General features: G+C 40.5%; 2 protein-coding genes across 3 annotated transcripts in view; one reads left to right on the top strand and one right to left on the bottom strand.

Annotated features, from left to right (window-relative positions):
- Positions 1-17,886, bottom strand: part of micu2.S (mitochondrial calcium uptake 2 S homeolog) — a 184,076-nt gene that overhangs the window by 103,525 nt on the left and 62,665 nt on the right.
- On the top strand, positions 4,618-10,678 carry LOC121400706. 2 transcript variants are annotated; one of them, XR_005965926.1, is made up of 2 exons: positions 4,618-10,319; positions 10,567-10,678. XR_005965926.1 is itself a non-coding variant. In XM_041584519.1 (2 exons), exon 2 carries the CDS (start codon positions 5,556-5,558, stop codon positions 10,014-10,016), a length of 4,461 nt encoding a protein of 1,486 aa, XP_041440453.1. In that variant the 5' UTR covers positions 4,618-4,901; positions 5,149-5,555; the 3' UTR covers positions 10,017-10,678. The 2 variants fall into 2 exon arrangements, 1 of the variants encoding a protein (XP_041440453.1); XM_041584519.1 differs by having other exon boundaries at positions 4,618-4,901; positions 5,149-10,678.

The following is a 17,886-nucleotide window of genomic DNA, read 5'->3' as shown; positions in this document are numbered from 1 at the left end:
AATAATCAAGCAGAAAATAAGGGTTCACAGGTCATATAAGCTAATAATCAGCCTTATATTGTGACATTTCTATTCTATGTGTAACTGTATATTGTGAGTTGGTCCCTAAGCTCAGTAAGTGACAGCAGCACAGAGCATGTGCAGTGAATCAGCAGAAAAGAAGATGGGGAGCTACTGTGGCATCTTTGTAGACACAGATCTTTACTGCTAAAGGGCTGTGGTTGCCTTGGGCTGGTACAGAAGCCCAAAACATAATGTGCAACATTTCTAGCCTAGAACTGTTAAGCCTTAGCTCTGCTTTAAATGAAATTCTAACAAGGACAACTGCAGGATATAGTTACATATCTATAATACAGTTACTTAAAGGCTTGTATTTAGTTTCCATACCGTATTGAGATGTAAAGAATATGTTATTTAGAAAGGACATCAAAAGTTTATGCACGGAGAGTCTGTCTAAAAATGTCATTTTTCAGAATATCTTGTTCGTACACATTTGTTTAAGTTGCTTGTGAATATTTTTAAAATTGTTTGGATGACCACACCAGGCTATTAGGGCACCAATCAGATTTTTTTGAGCTACACGACCAATGACTGGATCCCTGTTCGATGCTAATAGCCTAAACAATATATGACTATAAACAGGCCAATGCTTTAATCTACTTAGCATATTTTATAACATATTTCTTTAACCCAGAATGAAAACTGACCAACATGCTACGGTGTTTCAGCCCAACAATATGTAAGATGCTGGTAAAGGTTGTCTAACCTGCCACTTATCTGATAATCAGAGCCGTAGACCCATAATTCACAATCAGAGCTTATCAGCGTCTCCTGATTTCTGCTGGATAAGTTATCGAGCATCTCCACTGACACTTCCTCACGTGCTTTGCAACTTTCTACTAAGTCCCTTCAGGAAAATCCCGGATGCAATGGTTGATTTCATGCTGATAGCATTTCAAGGGCAGACTTGTGTTCATGCACTCCCAGATTATACATATTTACCGTATACAGGTATGGGACCTGTTATCCAGAATGCTCGGGACCTGGGGTTTTCCGGATAACGGATCTTTCCGTAATTTGGGTCTTCATGCATTAAGTCTACTAGAAATTCATTTAAATATTAAATAAACCCAATAGGCTGGTTTTGTTTCCAATAAGGATTAATTATATCTTATTTGGGATCAAGTACAAGCTACGGTTTTATTATTACAGAGAAAAAGGAAATCATTTTAAAAGTTTGGATTATTTGGATAAAATGGAGTCTATGGGAGACAGACTCCATTCCGTAATTCGGAGCTTTCTGGATATCGGGTTTCCGGATAAGGGATCCTATACCTGTATACATTTTCAGAGAAACCCTGGCTCTGCTATGTTGTCGCAGCATATGTGGACTGTGTCCTCCTCTCTAATTAATAATAGAAATCCTTGTACACGTATGGGATCCATTACCTGGAAAACCATTATCCAGAAAGCCCTGAATTATGGGCAGGCCATCTACCATAGACTCTATTATGATGAAATAATCAAAACTTTCAAAAATAATTACTTGATCCCTACAAAAATATAATTAATCCCTATTGGAGGTAAAACATTTCAATTGGGTTTATTTAATGCTGAAATTATATTTTAGTATAGAGATCCAAATTATGGAAAGATCCCTTATATGGAAAACTCCAGGTACTGAGCATTCTGGACAACAAGTCCCATACCTGTATTTAAAAAAGGTGCCAAAAATGGATTCAAGTCTGCACTAGGCATAGACATTGATGGGTGATCTTCTCCCTTAAAAACAACAGGAATCTAAAGTGCACTGTAAAATCTACATCTATGTTCCCTTGAAAGTGTTTGCAGATTGTGCAGTTTAATTCCCCAATAATCTGCATGTAATGCACCAATAAATAGCTAACTCTGTGGTTTTTTTTTTCATTTGACCTTCTCATCCTATCCGCCCCCCCTCCATTATTACTAACAACCCTTTTGATATTTTATAGTTTATTAGGATTATGTAATGTACTTTGAAAAAAAAAAAAACAAGAAAAATTATATTAATACATTTTTCAGGGGACCATTAAAAAATTGTGTAAAATTAAGTAAACATGTAAAATCAGGGAGATGCATTAGGCGTTAAATATTCATGGGACCACAAAAAAAAAAAAAACTGTAAAATTAGGGAAACAGATGTAAAATTGAGGTTCCACTGAAATAATTTTATTTTGTGTTATTGTTAGAATGTTAACACGGGCAATTATCCCACATGACTAAAGGTGGCTATAGACACAGATAATATTGTAGGAAACAAATTTTCGTACGATATTCGGTGCGTGTATGGTGGAAAAAGAGCCGACCGTTATCAGCAGAAGACTTGGATATCAGTTGGCTCGTCAAACGGGCTGGATGTAAAATTTTGATTAGGTGGCTTTGAAGGCACCCAAACATTTAAGTGCTGAATCATCAGATACAGGTAGAATTCTATTGTTTCTACCTGTATATCTGACAATTCAGCACTACACGTGTGTATTGAAGCGAATGATCTTTCTTGGAGACATCTTTTCTAAAAAAGATCGTTGTTATGTTTATAGTCACCTAAAAAGGAGTAGCCTTGGGTCTGTAGAAAGAAAATAAATATTTTTCCTGAAATAAAACAGGGAATGCCACCATGGAACTCATAGGAGTAAATCATAAATAAAAAAAATAAAAAAAAGATGTTTCAAGAAGCTGTTTATTCTGATTAAGCCCAAAGGTAATGAATTAACAAAGCAAAGGCTTCTTGAAATACATACACATTTCAGTGAAAAGATCAGAGTAATTTCGAACAAAAATGTCTTCCCAACAAAAGAAGTATTAAGGGAGAAAAGTACAGATAAGTCCTTAAAGGGATACTGTCACGGGAAAAAAATTTTTTTTTCAAAATGAATCAGTTAATAGTGCTGCTTCAGCAGAATTCTGCACTTAAATCCATTTCTCAAAAGAGCAAACAGATTTTTTTATATTCAATTTTGAAATCTGACATGGGGCTAGACATATTGTCAATTTCCCAGCTGCCCCAAGTCATGTGACTTTTGCTCTGATCACTCTTTACTGCAAGTTGGAGTGATATCACCCCCCTCCCTTTTGCCCCCCAGCAGCCAAACAAAAGAACAATGGGAAGGTAACCAGATAGCAGCTCCCTAACACAAGATCAAGGCACAAGTCACATGACTGGGGGCAGCTGGGAAATTAACAAAATGTCTAGCCCCATGTCAGATTTCAAAATTGAATATAAAAAAATCTGTTTGCTCTTTTGAGAAATGGATTTCAGTGCAGAATTCTGCTGGAGTAGCACTATTAACTGATGCATTTTGAAAAAAACATGTTTTCCCGATGACAGTATCCCTTTAATTAAATGAACTATAGAACCAAACATGAGTTTTACTTAGCCACCACTCAATCTTTCAGCCAAAGGCAAACCAGGTGCAAATTAACATTACATCAATGACTATAAAGTATATATACATATAAATAAGTAAGTATCTGTTGTTTCTCTTGTGAAATCCATTACTTATATAAACAGTCTTTGGGTCTTAGGTGCTAAAAAGCTCTCTAGCTCAGCAGAAGATCTGTGTAAACCCGTAATGGTAACTTAATCGTGCTTCTGTGTTATACCAAGCTTTTGTACTAGCCTAAGCAAAATTAGCAAAGGAATTATTTCCGCTGCAACAGGAAAAAAATATGCACATGAGAATCAGCTAAACTGTTAAGGTGCAGAGTTAAATACTCCTGCCAATATAATTGTTTAACTCTATAAAATATAAATACATTTATATAGAACTGCATATATTCATAGGTAATTAAAAATATGTTTTACTGCTGAATGTTCCAAAAAAAGCATGTGAAAAATGTCTTTCATGAGAAATATGTAAATATAATAAAGACATTAAGGCATGCAATCAGACTAGAGATAAAAAAAAAAAAAAAAATACCCAGGTGACTGCCCATTATCTCCCTAGAAAAAATAATAGTGGAAATAAAACAGGGCAAAGGCTGTAGAAGAGCAAATGCAACAGTTACTACTCCCCAGATTAAGGGAAGAAAAAGACTCTGTATGGAGTAAATCAGCATTTTTTTTACCTCATAACATCTACAGTTTCCATGCAATTATATGTATTAAACTGTTTCCATGGAGCAACACAACATATTAAACTAGGAAGTCTTTGAGAATTAAAGGAAATTCAAAGGGGCAGATTCACTAAAGGGTGAATTGTTGCCAGCGACTGCTTCGCACATACCGCAAATTTGCTACCACCACACGAATTCACGAAGTTGCGCCCTGGGCGGCGAACACTGGCACTTTTCTCTAGCATTACTTCAGCAGTGCGAGTATTCCATAGTGAAGATTCGCTAGCGTTTGTTTGTGCCTAGTGAAAATTCGTTAGTGATCTTGCGCTTAGGTCAATTTGCATATGGCGGGTAATTTAAAGTTTAAATTTAATATAAATGTTGGTGCAAATGCTTGAAGTTACCACTTTTTATTACAAACGTCCAGGGAACCTTAATAAAGACAAGAGAATTTAAATAATGCCCTACACATGAGCCCACTGTAAAATTAATGTTCCATATGTTAGGAAATGTCTGGTGTTCTGCCCCACATCAAGGGTTGAAGAATCATTACTACTTCAACAAGCTAGAATCTGTATAGCTAGTTACGTAACAGCGCCATCTAGCAGCAGTAGAAATCCACTGCAACCTATGTTTCTTACATTTGTATAAATAAAGTTCTTAATTATGCAACTACAGTGCATTGTGGGTGGCTAGTGCATTCTGGGAAGGAGAAGGGAGACACCATACTGTTTACAGCACATTTGCATAGCTCTCCTAGCATTCCTGCTTCTTAAATCTCCACTACCCCACAGCCAGCATATCTGGTAAGAATTATACAAGTCTCAGGATAGTCTGTTCTTTAGTGATGTTTTAGATAGTTCTAATCTGCACTTAGTAGTTGTTACGCTAGTAGATAGCCAGTCATGCGGCCTTATAGGTCGTCAGCCATCTTCAACATGTGCTTAGTGCTATGTAATATGTTCAGACATGCCGATTTAGAATGAATGCTGCTGTATATGTTATTCATATGTTTTTGCTATATACTTATACAAACCATTTGTATCTTTATAGTTTTACCACATGAACATACATCGGCACACCTACGTCGATGCTCCTGTTTACTAATTGCAACTGACCACTTACAGTCAAACAACCTGTTATCAATAAACAAGTTAGATTACAAGACAGTCTGCTTATTTGGAAGACAGTGATGGTTAAGCTGAATGTTGGATTGCACACTGTGAGAACGTGTATGAAGGCAGAACAGTAAAACAGATGCTGGTCAGCAACGATAGTGGATGTGATCAAACGGAGCTGCCATCACACACGCGGTTCTGCGTATACGATTGCAGCGTCTGCCACACGGTCAGTGACAAGAAGTGAGAGTGCAGCTCAACACGATCCAGACCACGCTGAAGCCCGGTCCTATATAGACTGAGTCCACAAAGAGACATTAAGCGGCCGGCAGAACGGGCACAATGTCTGTTAGCCGAGCATCATCATACAAAACCAGATCACGAGCAAGCTGCTCTAGCAAATCCTCCATAAAAGAAATGGCTGCTCTCGCACGTGCAGAAGCTGAAGCTGCAAAAGTAAAGTCTTCCTTCGCTGCACAAGAGATGCAACTAAAGAAAGAGAGGGCATCATTAGAAAAGGAACGAGTAGATCTGCAAGCGTCGCTAGAAAGACTAGCCGCAGAGAAGGAAGCGGCAGCCGCAATAGCCAAAGCAGAATACCTGGAAGCCCTGGAGTTTTCCGGATCTGAGAAACACCCCAAGACAGAGGGCAACTATGAGCCAGGACATCAGCCAGCTTATAAAGAGTGCCAAAGATCTTACCTTGAACCACAGTACCTTAGGCAGGACGATATGCGACCAAACGATGCTGACAACTACCGCCCTATGGAGCAGAGACTACAACCTTTGCCCAAAATTAAAGGGACACCTTTTGCATCAGAACGGCATTATACTGACTGCTCTAAGCCAGAAGCTCTTAAAAGGCATGGTAATACACCACACGTGCAGCATAACAGCACACCGGATTTTACTAATGCTAACTGGGCCATCATGGACTTTGCTAAGTTCTTTGCTAAACGGGAGCTGGTTACCAAGGGACTTGCAAAGTTCACCGATCAGGCCGAGAACTACAGGTCATGGCGAGCCTCCTTCCAAAATGCCATAAGAGACTTAGACCTTTCCCATCAGGAAGAGTTAGACCTCCTGGTAAAGTGGCTTGGAAGCGAGTCCGTTGAACACGCCAAAAGAATCAGAGACATTAACATAAACTATCCTGACAGAGGCCTAAAGATGGTGTGGGAAAGACTTGATGAGTGTTACGGGTCCATAGAAGCCATTGAAAATGCTTTGTTCAAAAGGATTGATAACTTTCCCAGAATAGTGGGTAGGGGTTACCAGAAGCTCAGAGAGCTCAGTGACTTGTTAAGAGAGGTACAGGTTGCTCAAGAAGAAGGAGATCTACCAGGGCTAGCTTTCCTAGACACTGCCAGAGGGGTCAATCCTATTGTTCAAAAACTCCCTTATAACCTACAAGAGAAGTGGGTCACACATGGTTCTACTTATAAACGGGTTCATAATGTACCATTTCCCCCCTTCGAGGTGTTTGTAAACTTTGTCAGTGAACAGGCAAGAATCAGAAATGATCCCAGTTTTGATCTCACAATGTCATGCCCCACTACCCCTGATGTCAGACCTCATAAAACACCAGTGGCAGTCCATAAAACTAACATTGCCTCCACAGGTTCTCCATACAAGCCGTCTAAGTCTTCTCAAGAAGGGAACGGACACAGAGATCTTAACAAAGAATGCCCCCTGCACAAGAAACCACATTCTTTACTAAAATGCAGAGCCTTCAGAGAAAAGACTTTAGAAGACCGGAAAGAGTTCCTCAAAGACAACAACATCTGCTTCAGGTGCTGCACTACAACATCGCACTTTGCCAGGAACTGTGAGGTCAGTGTGTCATGCTCAGAATGTGGTAGCACAGAACACAATACGGCTTTACACCCTGGACCACCCTCTCAGGCAGTGCACCAAACAGAGGATCATGAAAAGAAGCAGATAGACACTAACAAAACCAATACAGTAGTCACTTCTCAGTGTACCGAAATCTGTAAAGGAGTGGTAGGAGGAAAGTCCTGCTCGAAAATCTGCCTTGTCAGAGTTTACCCGGCCAGTCACAGAGATAAGGCGATCAAGGCATACGCAATCTTAGACGATCAAAGCAACCGGTCTTTAGCAAAATCCACCTTTTTTGACACCTTCAACATCATAGGACCTGGTTCTCCCTACTCCTTAAGGACATGTGCAGGTACAGTGGAGACGGCGGGGAGGAAGGCAACGGGATACAAGGTAGAGTCCATAGACGGGCAGACCTGCTTGTCACTGCCAACCATACTGGAGTGCAACCAAATTCCTGACAACCGTTCTGAGATACCTACACCAGAAGTAGCAGCATACCACCCCCACCTGAAGCGTATAGCTCACCAGATACCAGAACTGGATCCAGAAGCACCAATAGCCTTACTCCTAGGAAGAGACATACTACGTGTTCACAAGGCTAGAGGACAGATTAACGGTTCCCAAAACGCTCCATACGCCCAGAGACTTGACCTAGGGTGGGTCATCATAGGAGACGTCTGTCTAGGAGGAGCACACAAGCCGATCTCTGTCAACAGCATGCTCACCAACACACTTGAAAGTAGACGTCCTTCCTTATTCCAACCATGTCAGAACAGTTTCCTGATAAAAGAATTGCCTCATAGAGATCCTGTCCCTTGTCCCTTCATGGATCCTTCCAGCGAAGACCACGCCTGTGATGGTGAACGAGATCACTTAGGGTGTACAGTTTTCCATAGGTCAAGAGAAGACAACAAGGTCGCAATCTCCATAGAAGACAGACTGTTCTTGGAGATCATGGATCAAGGAATGACAAAGGACAATTCAAAAAGCTGGGTCGCGCCTTTACCATTTAGACCCCAGAGACAACGCTTACCTGACAACAAAGAACTTGTCTATAACAGATTTATCTCCCTCAAGCACAAACTTCAGAAGACACCAGAGATGAAAGAAAATTTCAGAACATTTTATGTCTACGTCTCCAATCGAGTGCTGAGGATCAGGAGATCCACTAGTCCTCAACAGTGGCACTACGTGCCTACACAACATAATCCCACAGACTACGCAACCAGATCCGTCGCAGCCTGCCACCTGAAAGCCACAACATGGTTCACAGGTCCTGCGTTCCTGTACCGTTCAACGGCTTGCAACATCGGATGTGACACATTTGAATTGATAGACCCAGACGCAGATGAGGAGATCCGACCCGAAGTGTCTGTTCTTAACACAGTGACTTCAGATCGTCAACTCGAATCCCATCGTTTCAGCAGGTTCTCCACCTGGATGTCTCTGGTCCGTGCGATAGCCATCTTGATTCATATAGCTAAGTCCTACACATCTACATTACCTGTGAGTCAGAAACCTTGTAAAGGTTGGCATCACTGCAAGAGCGCCTTTACAGCTTCCAATCTGGAGAGGTCCAAGGACATAATAATCCACACAATTCAACATGAATGTTACACTAAGGAGATAGAATACCTCAGGAAAGGCCAAACAGTCTCTAAAGACAGCGCTTTGAGAAGACTTGATCCCGTCATTGACCAAGGTGGGTTGATGAGAATAGGAGGCCGCCTTCAGGAAGCCAAAGTAGACTTCAGAGAAAAACACCCTATAGTAATTCCGGGACATCACCATGTCGCGACCCTACTCATACGACATCACCATCTTCAAACAAAACACCAAGGCCGAATGTTTACCGAAGGGAATCTACGAGCCACTGGACTATGGATTGTTGGAGCGAAGAGACGTGTAAGCCAGGTCATTTTCAACTGCATTACCTGTCGCAAACTTCGTGGTGTGTCTCAGAACCCAAAAATGGCCAGTCTCCCAGCTGAAAGACTCAGCACAGATCCTCCCTTCACTAACGTTGGCTTGGACGTGTTCGGCCCTTGGTCAGTGGCTACCAGGCACACAAGAGGTGTTCACACCGGTGCAAAGCGTTGGGCAGTCATGTTTACTTGCATGTCCAGTAGGGCAGTCCATATAGAAGTGATCGAATCTATGGATGCTTCCAGCTTCATAAATGCATTCCGACGGTTTATCGCCATTAGAGGACCTGTGAAATGTATTCGTTCAGATAGAGGCACAAATTTCGTTGGAGCAGTAAAAGAACTCCAAATTCCTTCCAATTTGGATACGGCCAAGGTGGACAGATACCTAAATGAGCAAGGATGCACATGGACCTTTAATCCACCGCATTCCTCCCACATGGGCGGCGTCTGGGAAAGGATGATAGGGATAGCAAGGAAAATCTTGGATTCCATCTTCTCGCAGGTAGGGAGTACGAGACTCACACACGAAAGTCTGGTCACATTCTTGGCAGAAGTCTCAGCCATCATGAACGCAAGACCGTTGACTACCCTTTCCAGTGACCCTGAAGATTTGATGATCCTTACCCCTGCCATGTTACTCACACAGAAGACCAGCACCCTGAGTGCTCCATCTGGAGAATTTACTGAAAAAGACCTGTATAGACGTCAATGGAGGCAGGTGCAAAGTCTTTCTAATGTCTTCTGGGACAAATGGAGAAAAGAGTATGTCTCTACCTTGCAGTCGAGAAGGAAGTGGCAAACTAACAAGCCGAACATCAGACCTGGGGATGTCGTGCTCATGAAAGACCACCAATCACATCGGAATGAGTGGCCACTGGGCCTCATCACCAACACTTTTCCAAGCAAGGATGGGAATGTACGTAAGGCCGAGGTCAAAATCTGTAAGCTTGGCGAGTGCAAACTATTCCTCAGACCAACAACAGAGCTCGTGTTGTTGTTTTCACCTGAGAAGACAAGTAGTGACATCTGTTGACGCCAGACGGGGAGTGTTCTGCCCCACATCAAGGGTTGAAGAATCATTACTACTTCAACAAGCTAGAATCTGTATAGCTAGTTACGTAACAGCGCCATCTAGCAGCAGTAGAAATCCACTGCAACCTATGTTTCTTACATTTGTATAAATAAAGTTCTTAATTATGCAACTACAGTGCATTGTGGGTGGCTAGTGCATTCTGGGAAGGAGAAGGGAGACACCATACTGTTTACAGCACATTTGCATAGCTCTCCTAGCATTCCTGCTTCTTAAATCTCCACTACCCCACAGCCAGCATATCTGGTAAGAATTATACAAGTCTCAGGATAGTCTGTTCTTTAGTGATGTTTTAGATAGTTCTAATCTGCACTTAGTAGTTGTTACGCTAGTAGATAGCCAGTCATGCGGCCTTATAGGTCGTCAGCCATCTTCAACATGTGCTTAGTGCTATGTAATATGTTCAGACATGCCGATTTAGAATGAATGCTGCTGTATATGTTATTCATATGTTTTTGCTATATACTTATACAAACCATTTGTATCTTTATAGTTTTACCACATGAACATACATCGGCACACCTACGTCGATGCTCCTGTTTACTAATTGCAACTGACCACTTACAGTCAAACAACCTGTTATCAATAAACAAGTTAGATTACAAGACAGTCTGCTTATTTGGAAGACAGTGATGGTTAAGCTGAATGTTGGATTGCACACTGTGAGAACGTGTATGAAGGCAGAACATCTGGAGAAAACCAGTTACCGGTACCCAAAAAAAGTTTGTTAGGACTTTTGCAGGCAATCCTGCTTAAAAAATGGAAAGTCGTCAGCATTTTTGGAACTTTAATGCATTTTCGGCATACAGGATATGATGTAAGTGGCATAAGATGGAGGAAGATCCGGCTTCTTTTTAGCACTTCACCTGGTCTAAGGTGGGAAAGTCAACTCTGGCAAAAGACGCAACGATCAGTAAAATCTGCACTCGACAGAGTGAAAAGTCGCCTGGCGATAGAGTGCGAATGAACGCTAGCGACAGTCCAGTTCGATAGCGAATTGCCGCCTGCTACAGTTAATGAATTGTGATGTTCCTGTGGGTGGCAACGCTGGCGAAAAGTCACTAGCGTTAGCCACTTCGCCCTTTAGTAAATCTGCCCCAAAATCTCCATTTCCAAATTAGTAGAAAATTCTTCCAATTAAATGACCATGCTAAAACCTCAGCCTTGTTCTTGGTTTGATTATTTTCCAGCATGCAGGCGTTTGGCCTCTCTCGTGACCATACTCTGACATTCCCTACACTATATTTTTTTTCTGCAACTTTATCGGTTTTACAAAAAAAAAAAAAAAAAATTAAGCTGTCGGCACTGCAAAACAAATGTAACTAATTGAGATAGAAGATCTGGCTTCATTAGCGAGCCCTACCGCTGGATCACACCTGTTAGTGGACGCTTGAGTGGCTGGGGTTTAAACACTTCAGAATAATACACGGTCAAGCTTACTTAAGCTGGCCATAGACACAACAATCCGATCGTATGAATCGTGGATTCGTACGATTTTCGGACCATGTGTGGAGAGTCCTGACATTTTTCGTCCGGCGGTTATCAGTCGTTTGGTCGATCGTACAGGTTAGAAAATTTCTGTCGGCTGCGGGTAATATCTCTGCGTGTATTGCCGATCGTACTGTCACCAGCTTTATCTATCGTATGATTGCGGTCGGGGCAGAACATCGGCTGATCTATTCTTTAACTACTTTATTTGGACGGAATGGTAAGACTTTGATCGGAATGGTTAGTGACAGGTAGGGAGATGGGAAAGTCCAATCGTACAAGATTCGTACGATCGGATCTTAGCGTCTATGGCCAGCTTTAGAGATAAATGTTTTAGGATCCACTGATGCTAGGTGCGGAACTGGGAGCGGATTGCACTTGTTTATACGCCACACAACAAGCACAAGTACAAATTTGCAATAGTCTTTTCGAACTCTTAGAACCAATATGCCTGTTGTGCCTATTTTGGCATAGGGACAAGGTATAGCATACTTGGTGCAAATTGTAGATAAGCTTGCCTTGGGAAAGGCTTCCTTCGATTGTTAAGCCATTTAAATCACATTCAGTTTAAGGAAGAGTATGGCCATGTGTCACCAGCATGGTACTTTGCAGCCATTAGCTGCACCCATTGGGGAACAGGCTCATTTTTTTTTTTGCCCTCACAGTATCACATCTGCCATAACATTTTAATATTGCTAGTGGTACAATTCAGTGTGCTGCCGCATGGGTAAATACATAGCTACAAATTTGTATACTTAAAATACTCTTGAATTGCAACCACCTATCACCACACAAGAAGGCTAATTTTGGCCTGAAAACCCATAAGATCAACTCAACATGGACACTTTTCCTAATTAGCTACATTATGCTGTGCATTCTTACTTGTCTAGGACAGGCCAGCATAGTATGTGTGCATGCATGTTGGTCCTGAATTAACAGAATTGTTTTAATATTCAGGTTCCTCTCAACCTGAGTATATACGGGGAAGACAAATCACACAATAGATATACACATATATATTCACATAAATATTCACGACAGGACAAAGAGCTGAAGTGCTATGGTAAGAGACACAGTGGGAAGGAGGTCCCTGCACCGTAGAGCTTATAGTCTAAGTGCCATCAATATGGATTCATACAGCTTAGATACAATCAAGTACTAGGTACTGTTTAATTATTACAGAAAAAAGTAAGTTTTTAGAAATTAGAATGATTTTCTTAAAATTGACTCTATGGGAGATGACATTTCTGTAATTTGAAGCTTTTTGTATCAGGCAGGGATAATCAACTTTTTTACCCATGAGCCAAATATGAATGTAAAAAATATTTGTAGAGCAACACAAGCACGCAACCCCCCCCCCGGGATGCCATATATGGGCTGTGATTGGCTATTGGTAGCCCCTGTGTGGAGGGACAGCCTACAGGAATTTAAGAAATGTGAACCTGCTTTGAGGCCACTGGGAGCAACATCCAGTGGGTTAAAGAACAACTGGGCCACTGGTTGGGGATCACTGGTATAAGGGATCCCATGTCTGTAAGATTTTTATTAAGTGCAACTGTTTAAACTATTTAATGACTTTCATACAAAGTTGTTCTACATCTGATATGATAATATTACTGGTAATGGACCAGGGTCTAATCACAGCAACTGCGTTTTTTTTACATTGTCAGTTAGATGGCAGTGAAACCTTGTAAATGAAACCTTGTAAATGATTTATTTAAGTACTCTGCTATACAAGTACAAAGGTAGAATGGAAGAATAAAAACACAGATCTATCCAGGGCCAAATGTACCAGTGATGCCACCTTTAGGCTAATCTGTTCCGTCTCCCCCCACCTTTATAGTGCAAGTGCATTGAACGCTGGACCAAAACATTAATAAAATATATGAACATGCTAATTATGATACTAAACTATGTAGCACAGTTATCAGTCTCCATTAATAACAGAATAAGAATAAAAGCATTGGAAGACATAATAAAACAAATGTTAATTGTGTTCATTCTTTTGAGGATAAGGCTAGCCAACATCAAACTTCCACCACAATAAGTTCATACTGGGATCTATCAAGCTTAAAGGAGAACTAAGGGCTATTCCACACGGGGAGATAGCGACGCGTTTGCGGTCGCGGCGACAAAGCGCCGCGACAGTCGCCTTGACCGGCGCAGGCGACAGTTTTGTATGGGCGCCTATGTAAAAACGCCTGTGCTAACCACACGAGGCGATGCGCTTTTCAACAGTCGCCTGAAAATGCCTCGCCAGGCTTTTTCAGGCGACTGTTGAAAAGCGCATCGCCTCGTGTGGTTAGCACAGGCGTTTTTACATAGGCGCCCATACAAAACTGTCGCCTGCGCCGGTCGCGGCGACTGTCGCGGCGCTTTGTCGCCGCGACCGCAAACGCGTCGCTATCTCCCCGTGTGGACTAGCCCTAAAGCCTAACTAAAGAAGTAGGTAAACATGTTGTACTTTATGTTTTGTGCTTCTGTACCAGCCCGAGGCAACCACAGCCCTTTAGCAGTAAAGATCTGTGTCTCCAAAGATGCCCCAGTATCTCCCCATCTTCTTTTCTGCTGATTCACTGCACATGCTCTGTGCTGCTGTCACTTACTGAGCTTAGGGACCCACTCACAATATACAGTACACATAGAATAGAAATGTCACAATATTAGACTGATTAGTAATTAATACACATAATTACTACATGGCAGCACAGAAACCAGTGCAATTAGCATCAGAATTTAATAATCAGCCCTGTAGCATCAGCTTATAATAAAGGCCAACCTCATTTTCTGCTTGATAATTTGCTATGACCCCTAAGCTTAGCTTCTCAACAGCTGCTCAGAGCCCACTGAGCATGTGAGTGTCGCAGACACTTTCCAAGATGGTGAACCCCTGTGAAAAGTTTGAAGTCCTGGATCATTGCTGTTATTGACAAACTGAAACTTTAGGCTGGTACAATAAGTTCAGTATATAAAATACGGCATTTTTAGCCATATTTATTTTAAGGGGTTAGTTCTCCTTTAAATACTGGGATCTATCAAGCTTAAAGTTCAATAATAACATTATATCAAAAGGTGATAACTAGGAGGAAACAGGATGCAAGCTTACAGGGAATTCAGATATCAAAGCTTAGAGGAAATAAGCAGTGGCCAAAAGCACAAATCAAAGAAATATGACGAGAAAAATGAAAGAGTTGCTTCTTGTGCTTGTATATGCCTTCTGGAGACATACCTATGGGTAATCATTTAATCATTTTCATAACACACTGCCATAAAGTAAGCTACAGTTCCACACTAAAGAGAAGGGCTTGTTTTTATGACCCGTGAAGCAAAAATGCTTAGAAGTACTTCAAACGATTAACACAAAAACATGTTGGAGCACAGTTAAAAACACCTTGATATAGGAACTTTGTCCAGACGAAATGTCTAATGACAAAACGTCATATGGTAAACATGTTTCACTCTTGTATATTTTTGTGTATATCACTCACTCAGAAAATTAAAGCAATATATATATATATATATATATATATATATATATATATATATATATATATATATATATAAAAATATAAATATTCTAAACACATTGGATTAATGAGGAGCACTACCCTTAAAGGTGAACTAAACCCTTAAGTTAAAAAACAACTACACCCCTACCCTATGTAGGCCTCCTCCCCCCCCCAGCCTAAGTGTTACCCCGGGCAAATGCCCCAAAAGATTTACTTAGCTCTCAGTTTCGTGAGTTTCGGCGCATGCGCAGTTGCCGTGAGACAGAAAATTTCTCCAACTGCGCATGCACTGATCCGCCAGTCTCATTCTGAAGATTTCCAAAGAGAATAAGATGGCTGCCGTGAATTCCGATGCCTGAATCTGCACCAAGGGGTAAGTAAAACGTTAGGGGCATTTGCCTGGGGTAACACAGGCTGGGGGAAGGGGGTCTATGTAGGATAGGGGTTTTTTTTTTTTTTTGGTTTTTTTTAAACGTTGGGGTTGAATTCTGCTTTAACTTTAGGCCAACTGTCCAGAGTGCAGGTAAAAATGAAAAGAAAAATTAAAGTACAGCACAGGAGCGGCTGAAACAAAAAGTATTTTATTTACAGAAGGTACTGTGAATCAGCAGGGGGGGGGGATCTCCAGAAGCACAGATTTTTACAAAGTGCTTCACAAAGGGCTTAACATAGAGGTTCTATCCTCTTTGTCAAGTTTTAATTCTGCTTTAAAGGTATACAAACCCCAAGTGAGACAAGGCTGGCAGTTTATATTCTGTAACAGGTGAGCATTGATGAATGACTATCCTTATTACCTGCCCCCACTTTGAATCTCACTTACTGTTAATTATTTTGCATGCAGAGGCAAGACTCCTCTCACCTAACAGATTTTTAATAAGTTATACATGGTGATGGAGAAACTCGTGCACTTGTTCATTAAAAAGCTAGAATCTAGAAAATTTGATTGATTAAAACCGTGGGGAAAAAACAAGAAGTTGCAAAACTGCTTTCTATTCATCATTTTTAACAAGCCTACCAGTTTTCAAGATTTGAAAAATGTCCTAAATTTTGTCTAGAACAGTTTCTATTGACTTCTACATGAACTTGCCAGCTTTTATATACCAAATCTTTACTCTCAAGTTTTCAGGTTTTTGCACTAAATAAATCTCAATACTGCCGTACTTTGTTGGTAAATCTCCCCTTAGTATTTTTTTTTTTTTGCAGAAAAAGGTTTAGTGTTGCTGTCTTTGCTGGTGTATCATACTGGGGGTGGCAACACTATAAAGATTAGAAAAGGTTGGTTTGTAGGAACCTTACTAATTAAAACAATTCACTTCCTGGATGGAAGGAGGTATGTATTACTTAGGCCAATCAATCTGAAACAGAGAAAATAAGTAAACGTCAGATTGCCATGGTGCCGTGAAAAATAAAATCGGTTTTTATCTAAAACCGATTTCATTTTTCACAGCACAATGGCAATCTGAAATTGCAATTTGATTTGGGCACTAGCACTTTAAAAGTATTAACTTAATGGTGGTCGATCCGTGTTTTACCTATTGTAATTTAAGAATTGCTTTATAGAATTAATTAGCACATAGCAGTTTAAATGTTCTTATAAGCATTAAATTAATGAACTAAGCACGTAGATAACACAGTTTACAAGAAAGCAATTGCTAATATTATATTATTCAACCTATTTATTTATTTCACTAAGCACTTGTTTAATTCTAAATTGGTTTGGGGTGTGGAAGGTAGGGTTTTTTTTTACGTCTTTTCTATATGCTTCAGAACACTATAAAGATTAGAAGCATCATGCCTTAAAGGGGAACTATCGCAAAAAAATTATATAACCATCATACTGAAATAAGAAACTTTCTAAATACAATCAATTAAAAATTCTGCATTGTTTCTATAATCAAGTTTATCTTCCCTATTCCTCTCTCAGCATCTGTTTCTCTTCATTCTGTCTTCATTCAGGAGTTGGGTGTCAGATATTCATTGACGTATTAGAGCTCACTCTATTAAAATCTATTAAAATCACCAGACATGTCTCTCTACATGCAGGATTTGTGCTTGACAAAGGGGCGTGACCCCGAAACGTTGCACCTGCACTGCATTAAAAAATTGCAAGGACCTGCCCTGCAGCTAAAAATCCTGTGTGCCAGTGAATGTCTTTTCTATGGAATTTTGAGGTGGCCGAAGCCTCTATCGTTGTGCACCAGGTGACAAGTTCAATAGGGGTGTTGTTGGTGTGCCGTTAACCGAAAATTTCTTGGATATGTGCAAAAGGCAGTTATTTTGTTAGATTTTGTTTGTACTGGAATCAGTTATTTGAGTGAGCTCTAATACATCTGCTAGGAAAGGAAGCCCTCCCTATTAGATATTTTGGATCTAACTGTCAATGAATATCTGACACCCAACTCCTACAAGAAGACAGAATGAAGAGAAACAGATGCTGAGAGAGGAATAGTTTTTTACGCTTATTATTACATTTTCCCGACAATTTGCTTTGCGGGGGGGGGGGAAATCAGATTTTCATGATTTTTTCGGATTTATATCCAATTTTCTGGATTTTTTTGGATTTTTCTATCCAATTTTCAGGATTTTTTTTACCCAAAAACTCAGAAAACTTTGGTGTTTTGCATGAAACTCAGTGGTATTTGCAATTTTTTATAAGCATAAAAGCCTACACACACAGCTTCAGCCTTTTATCCTTTTCCACGTGCCCACCGCATATGTATAATTTGGACAAGTTTACATGTAAGCATTCAAAGAGAAAGGGGTGAGAAACCAGGTGGTGTAAGCAGTGAGTGTGGAACTAAATTTTCTGCTGTTAC

This window comes from Xenopus laevis, chromosome 2S (assembly GCF_017654675.1).
Source record: "Xenopus laevis strain J_2021 chromosome 2S, Xenopus_laevis_v10.1, whole genome shotgun sequence".
NCBI classification, from domain to species: domain Eukaryota; kingdom Metazoa; phylum Chordata; class Amphibia; order Anura; family Pipidae; genus Xenopus; species Xenopus laevis.
Note: the sequence above shows the minus strand (reverse complement) of the source record. Positions and strands in the feature narration are given on the sequence as shown.

Excerpts from the sequence above, each read along its gene's own strand:
- LOC121400706 (XM_041584519.1), top strand. The coding sequence starts at position 5,556 with ATGTCTGTTAGCCGAGCATCATCATACAAAACCAGATCACGAGCAAGC.